The sequence below is a fragment of the Equus quagga genome, chromosome 17, assembly GCF_021613505.1.
Source record: "Equus quagga isolate Etosha38 chromosome 17, UCLA_HA_Equagga_1.0, whole genome shotgun sequence".
Taxonomy (NCBI): domain Eukaryota; kingdom Metazoa; phylum Chordata; class Mammalia; order Perissodactyla; family Equidae; genus Equus; species Equus quagga.
Window position 1 is genome coordinate 2,362,770 of NC_060283.1, and position 8,387 is coordinate 2,371,156.

Genomic DNA, 8,387 nt, shown 5'->3' on the forward strand with positions numbered 1-8,387 from the left:
TTTGCAGCCCTGGACTCTCCTCCCTCAGTCTCCCACCCACTGAGGCCAGTGCGTCCCAGGGCCACGTGCCCCCCCCCCCAGGTCTGTGGCACTCAGGCTCCACAACTTCACATCCTTGTCCCTGATTCTGCTCCTTGTGCACACTGTGACCCTCTTTCAGCTGGGAGGTGTGGTCAGGTCTCCCAGAGGACACCTCTGTTCCCTCTTCTGGAACTTGGGGACGAGCACAGCCGGACACCCTAGACACCCCAGATGCCATGTGGATTAGTGCAGGCCCAGCCCCCGCCCCTAATCGGGGCCATCAGAACATCAATGCTCCTGCCCAGAGCCCAGGGCTGGTGCTGGGGGAGCCCTCAGAAGGGTTCCGTCCGACTGGTCGGGATTCTCCAGACCCCGGACTCTGACTCCGGCCTCAGATCCAGCCTCCGTGCCCTGACCCTGCACCTAGCATCTCTGTCTCCAGAAGGTGGGTCACAACAGTGGCCTCCTGGCCGTGGACCTGACGGGCACCTGCAAGGAACCCAGCACAGCACCGGCATGTGGCAGCTCCAAATTTTGGCTTCTGTCCTGGCTGGCTCAGCCCCGCTCTGCACCAGCCCAGAGGCCCCACGGGGTGTTGCCTGCCCCAAGCGCCTGCCTGGAGGACAGCCGGTCCCCGGCTGAGTTCTCAGAAGCCACCCCGAGTCCAGGGTGGAGGCCAGCCAGAGCTGAAGCACCTGTTCACGTGGGCTCCCAGGGGCCTCGGAGAGAGGCAGCCCCATGGTGGTCTGCAGGGAGGGGACTGACTCCACCCTGCACCCTGGAGCAGGCCCCTGTGGGCTGGGTGCCCCTCTCCTGCTATCCGAGGACCAGCTGGCCTCTGTGCAGACCACACTGTTGGCTGCCCCCTGCAGCCCTCTGCCCAGAGCAGCCCTGGGGGGCAGGGCCTGTGGCAGTGCCTGGACCAGGAAGCCCAGCTCAGACGGCCAGGAGACTGGGTGGTGTGGCTCCAAGGCCACACATAGGCTGGGAGGGCACCTGAGGTCAGGCTCAGCCCAAGGACCGGGGTCCTGGCACCCCGAGTCAGGCCCTTGGGGAGTGGGCAGTGGGTTTTGGGGGAAGGGGAACTGAACCCCGTCTCCCGGGGCCACCACCCGCCCTCACTCGCGTGGGCCGGTCTCTGCCCAGGGCGTGGTCAGGGCCTGGGGGCGGGGTTTGTGCTGGGGAAGCCCTCCCACTCAACAGAGGGTCTTATTTATCAACAACCTTTAAGGCCGACATCGGGCTGCCGGACAACCTTGGATGAGGCTGTGCCAGGGTCAGTGGGGGATGAGGGGTAGTGGATGAGGGGTGGGGGTGGGGACTGGGCCGGGAGGGAGGGGCTTGGCGAGGGGGTGGGGCCTGTCCAGGGACAGGTTTGGGAGGGGCTCAGGCTCAGAGCCACAGAGGTTCGGGAGAGAAGGGGGTTTAGAGGGGACCCGGGTCGGACAGGCAAGGACTCTGAGAGAAGGGGTCCCTGAGAAGGAGGAGGAGGAGCAGGCTCGGAGGAGAAAGGGTGGTGGAGAGAGGGGAGGCGGGTTGGCAGGGTCAGAGGGAAAGGGGGCTTCGTGGAGGAAGGGCCGGAGCAGAGCCAGGGCCTCTGAGGAGGGCTGGGGCTCGGAGGGAGACGAGGGAGGAAACGGGGCCCGCCATACTTCAGGGCAGCTTCCGGGGTCTTGGGGGAAGGGGGCAGTCTGGGCTCAGTGGTGAAGGGGCCCCAGCTCAGAGAGGGCACCTGCATGGTGAGGCGGGGGGCTCAGAGGGAGGCAGAGAGGGCTGGGTTTCTCCGTGGTGGAGGGGACGCCTTGGGATTTTTGCAGGAAGGGAGGTCAGTTGGGGGCAAGTGTGAGAGAGAGAATGGGAGGGAGGTGTGGTGGATGGAGGCCAGAGGGCCCAGGCAGGCAGGGCAGGGTCAGTGAGGGGAAGCGACTTGGGGGGCAGGGCACGGGGCCCAGGTGGGCCAGGCAGGGTTCGCAGAGAGGCATGGATGGAGCTCCAAGGAGGCCAGTGGCCTTAGGGGCTTGAAGAAGGACAGCTGGCCCCATAGGCAGAGGGGACCAACCCGCGAGAGGTCACAGCCTCGGAGACCGGATTTTGGCAGGGACTGGATTAGTGAGAGTGGGTTCAGGGGTCCCAGGCCCGGGGAGTGTGGGGATCAGATTTGGGGAAGGGGGCAGGAGCTCTGAGGGGGTGGGTTCAGAAACAATGGGGCATTCTGGGAGCCCCTGAGGGTCAGGGAAGGCCTGGTCTTGGTGGGCGCAGGAGGATGCGGCTGTGAGGTCACTCCCAGGGCTGGGGCCTGGGTGAGGGGCACGATTGTGCAGAGGTGGGTGCCCGGGTGGGAGCCTGCTGAAGTGCACCCTGCTGGGAAAGGGGCTGCCATCGGGGAGCTGGGGGCTGTGAGGGCCAGAGATTTAAGAAGGAATCGACCTGCAAGGGGCTTGGTTCCAGGCAGGGGTGTGCAGGTGCAGCAGAGCAGACAGGGGCTGGGCTAGGCCGGAGGACCGGCTTGGTGAGCGGGATGGACTGGGGGCACATGGGCCTGTGGGCAGTGGGGCTTGGTGAGGTTCAGACGCCCACCGGGACTGGAACTTCGTGGAGAGGCAAGGACTGAGATGCCACAGCGCGGGTCGGGGGACGAGACTCAACAGGCGTGGAAGGGGCAGCGCCGAGCGGAGGGGTCTCGGACAGCCGTCCTGGGAGCTGGGGTGGAGCCCAGGGGGAGCGCGAAAGGAGAAAGGGTCTCTCTGGAGAGACAGATGGGAGGACTCAGCCAGGGCACCGGCTCCGACAGGGCCTGGGGGCTCAGCAAGAGGGAGAGGGCAGGGAGTGTCCGGGGTCCCGGGAGGCGTGGGGTGGCGCGGGCACGGGAGTCGGGCGCTGTAAGGGGACCCAGCCCTGGCCGGCCCTGCAACTCCTGAGGGTCGCGGCTTCCGGCCGGCGCCTGCAGCCCCCACCCTGCCGGCCGGAGGAGGCGGGGGTGGGGGGTGGCTGCGCCCGCCGCCGCCGCGGCCGCCGTGAGTCAGGCTCCGGCTGCAGCCGCGCGGCCGGCCTGGCGCTGCGGAGGGAGCGCAGGCAGCTGGAGAGGCAGCGGCGCCGCCAGCCGCGCGCCCCTCCCCGCCTGCCGCCCCGCGCGCTCCCCGCACCGAGCTCGGGTCGCTGGGACGCGGAGCGGCGGGACAGACAGCGACCCGCGGGACGGCGGAAGGACGCGCGGACGGAGGCGCAGGGGTCGGGCCCGCCCGCCAAGGAGTCGCCAGTAGGTGACAGCGCGCCGTCCGGGCGGCTGCGACAGACCCGGGCCGGGAAGGGAGCCGCGGGGCTCGGCCGCAGACCCCTGGGGTGGCGCAGGGCGCGGGCGCCTTGGTGCCTCTTGGAGAAGCATTCGTTTCGCACAGCGTTATTACGCGTCCGCGTGGGGCACCCGGTGGGTGACTCCCGGCGAGTGCGCGCGCTTGGGGTCCCGGCGCCGCTCCGCGCCGGGTTGGGGGCGGGGGCGATGCGCGCGAGTTTGGAGCCCCTGCAGCCGCCGTGTTCGTTCTCGGGCGATTGTGTCCGAGCCTGCGTCGCTGTGTGTCTACACGCTGCGTGTCACAGTGCACGGTTGTTTACCTGGGGGCATCTCTGAGCGCACGGGGTGTGCCCGGGGTCTGGAGAGCCGAGTGGAGGTGTCAGCGGGTGTCCGAGACCTGGTGCTCCAGAGAGCTCTGCCCATTCTGACGGCTGAGGCAGTGTCATTGGGGGTCTGCGTGCCCGGTGTGTGCTGGGTGTTTGGGGTGCTGGTGTGCTGTTAATTGCAACAACGTGTCAGTTGAGGTGTTGTTGGGGGAGTGGGGGGATGTTGCTGTTGTGTGTCAGTGGGTGAATGTTTGTGCGCAGATGGCAAAGTGATGAAAAGCCCCCGGTATTCCTGCCAAGGCTGCTGTGAAGGGCTTTGGCATTGGCGGCGGCTGGGGCGGGTGGGGGAGGCAGGTGCAGGCTGGCAGCTGGCTGCCTCCGCGGGGATTTCCATCTCCTTTGGGCTGTTTATGGGCCTGCAGGGGAGATGCTGCAGGGCACCAGGGTGGGCGCTGCAGGGCGGGCAGGGCCCAGCTCATTCTTCCTCTCCCCCTCCCTCCAGGCCCAGGGCCCAGGCCAGTGCCCAGCCCAGCTGGGAGCCCCGGCCAGCACCACGGACGGCGCCCAGGAAGCCCGAGTCCCCCTGGACGGGGCCTTCTGGATTCCGAGGCCCCCGGCAGGTTCGCCCAAGGGCTGCTTTGCCTGTGTGTCCAAACCCCCGGCTCTGCAGGCTCCAGCGGCCCCCGCCCCTGAGCCCTCAGCCTCGCCCCCCATGGCGCCCACTCTGTTCCCCATGGAGTCCAAGAGCAGCAAGACGGACAGCGTGCGAGCCACCGGCGGCCCCCAGGCCTGCAAGCACCTAGCGGAGAAGAAGACGATGACAAATCCCACAACAGTCATCGAGGTCTACCCAGACACCACAGAGGTGAATGACTACTACTTGTGGTCCATCTTCAACTTCGTCTACCTCAACTTCTGCTGCCTGGGCTTCATCGCCCTGGCCTACTCCCTCAAAGTGAGCAGGGGGCGTGGGGCGGGCGGCAGGGGGAGCAGGGGGCAGGAGGATCCAGGGCGCTGGCAGGTGGGAGACCTGCTCACGGGATCCGGAGAGACAGGGAGGGTGGCCGGCTCTGGGCCAGCAGAGAGTGGCTCCCCTTCTCCGTCCTGAGTCGGGGAAGCTTCCAGGGTGTCTTGATAGGGCTCAGGGTCCTCAGGCCAGGTCCTCTGCCCAGTAGGCTTAGTCCGTGGGGTGGGGACCCAGGACTCAGTGTCCTGTCGTCTGGCCGTGGGATGTGGGAATCATCTAGGCCTGCACGCAGCTGCCCCTCGGTATACAGGGATGGAGTGAGAACAGAGATGCAGGGGTCTTGGAGTCCCTCCCTTGTTGACAGGAGGAGGGGGTGAAGTCAGGGACCCCTGGAGACCTGCTTATCCAAGGCCCTCAAGGGGGACCTGCTGCCAGGCAGGCCCTCAGGGAGGCCACGACTGACAGGATGTCTCAGCACCAGTCACTGCTCTCTGCCTTCCCTGTCACACACGACTTCTAGAGAGTCTGTCCCCGGGTGGCCGAGGGGCCCAGGGAGACAGGCATAAGCATGTCTCGTACACCCCTGACCCTACACCCTGAGCGGGTACCACTTCCAGAAGCCCCTCACCGCTGTGAGAGGAGCTGGCGGGAGCAGAGCACGGCGCCATCTCCCACGGGCAAAGTGGAGAGAAGTGGATCGAGATTGCAGGGGAGGCTGGGATCACATTTGGGGTTGGGAGATCCGTGCAAATGTGTAAAGACCGAGAGCCCCAGGCTGTGGGAGCCCAAGTGGCAGGAAGAGGGGGAGTAGACTCAAGGCCCTGCCCACCCTCCTCCCCGACACCCCGGGAGGGCTTGGCTCACCTCTGCCAGATGATCACTTCCCCTAGATCTGAGCATCAAGGGCCAGGCACGTCTCACTGATTGCAGCTGCCCAGCAAGGTGGGCGCAGAACGTGGGGCTGGAGGGAGAGGAGGGGCTGGGCCAGAAAGGCTGGCCGGGGAGGAAAGATGCTCAGACAGCTCTGCCTCTGCGCATCTTTGCCCGCTGAGCCCCGCCCCTGTCCTGGCATCGCACGCCCTGGCCACCTGGCTCTCCCATCCTCCTGACTCAGTGTCTGCATCAGCATCACTGACTGCCATTTGTGCCTTCGCCTTCAGGCCTGTGTAGTTAGGCCTGGGGCTCTGCCACGAGGCAACTGTGTTGTGTGAATGAGTGTGTGTATGTGTGTGCATGTGTGTGTAATTGCATGTGTGCATGTGTGAGTGCATTAGTGTACATATGTGAGTGGTCTGTGTGTGTGTGTGCGCGCCTGTATGTGCATGTGTGTGCTGCAGAGGCAGCAAAAGGGAGGGGTCCCTGGGAATTGGAGGGTGAAGGGCCCCAGGCCAACCACAGCTCTGATGCCACGGGGCCAGTGCCGAGCAGAGGGCACAGTTGCCGGGGCAGCTGGCGGGACTCTGCCTCCCCTGGTGCCCTCTTGCCATACCCTGCCAACAGCCTGTGGACATGGCTCTGTCTGCATGGGCTCCTGGCGGAAGCCACCCCCTCCTCCCCTTGGCTCGCCTGTGGGCAGCCGGCTGGCTCAGGGCGGCCCATCTGGTGCGGGTTGTAGGTAGGTCACAGCTTTCTGAATGGTGCAGGATTTGTGCTGGGGTGGGGGGTGGGGAGGAGGTGGTGCTTCTGAGGGGCCAAAGGGAGCTCACTATGAGACACCACTGGGGCTGCTCCCCCATGTCCTCCCTAGGAGGCAGCTGAGGGCGGAAATGCTCAGGGTTACCTGCGAGGGGCACACAAGGTGAGCTGCGTCTGCCCTGGACAGAGAGGGGGACAGACGGGCTGGCTCAGGCTCCCGTGCCTGGGAATTCGTCCATCTGTCCACCCAGCTGTACGTCTCCCGGCCTGCTGCACCCTACACCGTCAAAGCCAGTCCTGGACACTTCCAAGGGCACCTGACGGACTTGGGGTCAGAAGGTGTTGGCTAAATTCCCAGCTTGGTCCCTTAAGAGCCGCCTCGCTTCACTGAGCCCGTTCCTTCATCCGTTCACAAAACAAATAGAAACAAAACAATGTTCAAGTAAGCACACGTGAGCAGCGCAGAGGCTGGCATTCCGTGGGTGTGAAATGGACCTTGTGGCCCTGCCTGTCCCCATCTGTCCATCCACCTCCTCCACCCACACAGGCGAGTTCAGTTCAGTGCAGGCTGGGTCTGCCGTGCACAGACGGAAGCCTCATTTGCTCAGTGTAGCGTCTGGGGAAGGAAGGCACAGACAGAACACCAATTCTCCATTCATGCCGTCTGCACGAGCTGCTCCTAATGACCTCCGGCTCCCCGTGGTTAGCTGGAGGAAGGCCAGACTCCTCATCTTGGCATTTAAGGCCCTTCGAGATCCATTTTCAACCCTATTCCTGGCCTTGCCAAACGCCGCCTGCCCCAGCCACTCTGTGAGCAAATCTAGGTGTGCAACGTGCTGCTCCCTCAGCCTGAGGACTTTTGTGAGATTCCGGTCTCTCTTCTGAGAAGTCTCCACTGACTCCCTCTGGCTGAGCCCCTGTCCCCCTCACAGACGCCTCCCTGCCCCAGTCACGGCTGCCCACCCGGCCAGATCCGTCCCTTCATCTTGATGTCATCTGTGCCCAAGGCAGGGCTGACCAACATAGGGGTCAAAGAATGTTGGATGGATGGACAGAGGACACGTGGCAAGATGGAATAAGCACCACAGTGTTTCAGGCAAAGAATGCTCACTCCCGGTGTGGGGTGAGGTTGAGATCAAGTGTGGGAGACTTCTGGGGGAACGCAGCAGTTTCCCTGGGCTTGAAAGATGAGTGAGGGGATGGGTGTTCCAGAGGGAGAAAAGAACATAAACTGGGACATGAGGGTGGGGCAATTTGGGAGGAAGGGTAAGGCCCCCTCCTCTGTGGGGAGCAGAAGATGGTCCTGGAAAGGCAGACTGAGGCCATGCAGTGAAGGATTTGGGAAACTGCGGGAGAGGTTTGGATTTCATTGTGTGAAAGACATGGAAGGGAAAGGTGGGATTAGAGCTATAAAATCTGCAGCCAGTGTGGAGGAAAGGGACAAGAGAGGCCCAGAGGTGGAGAGGAGGTAGGGTCCTGGTGTGGTGGTCCAGGCGAGAGAGCACGAGGCTTGAACTAGGACAGGGATGGGGGGCAGGAGAGAGCTGCAGATACAACAAGGATATGGTGGCAGCTGCTCCATCTGAGCCCAGGAGGCTGTGAGACCTCCCAGTGACAGGGAAATCAGAAAGAATAGATTAGGAGGGAGGATACTGTATCAGTTTTTGTATGTATGTGTTTGCCCACTCCTTCATTTCTGAATATCAGCATCATCCATCCATCCATCCATCCATCCATCCATCCATCCATCCATCATCCGCCTTCCATCCACTCATTCATCCACCCACACGTTTATCCATCCATCATCCATCCATCCATTCATCCATTCATCCATCCACCATCTACCCACCCACCCATGCCTCCTCCCTTATCCATCAATCCATCCTCCTTTATTCCCTTCAACCCATCCAAATAACCACCCAACCCTCCATTCATCTGTGTTTATACATGTTCATTATGCTGCCTCCTCCCTTTCTCCTCATCCCATCCCCACTTATCCTATACATCACTTCAGTTAACCATTCATCTAACCTCATTTTCACACTAACTTTCCACATTTTACTCACCAACTCTACCTGTCAGCCATCCATCCACCTCTGACCCTACACATCAATAAACCTATTCATCCTTCAAGCCATCCACCATCCCT

At 63.2% G+C, this 8,387-nt stretch overlaps 1 protein-coding gene across 1 annotated transcript in view; it reads left to right on the plus strand.

Annotated features, from left to right (window-relative positions):
• Window positions 1–2,539: 2,539 nt before the first annotated feature.
• Window positions 2,540–8,387, plus strand: part of IFITM10 (interferon induced transmembrane protein 10) — an 8,278-nt gene continuing 2,430 nt past the window's right edge. The window contains exons 1-3 of the mRNA XM_046644083.1: window positions 2,540–2,579; window positions 2,670–3,277; window positions 4,139–4,591. Coding sequence (XP_046500039.1) covers window positions 2,540–2,579; window positions 2,670–3,277; window positions 4,139–4,591 — 1,101 coding nt within the window. The remainder of the gene's footprint in view (window positions 2,580–2,669; window positions 3,278–4,138; window positions 4,592–8,387) is intronic.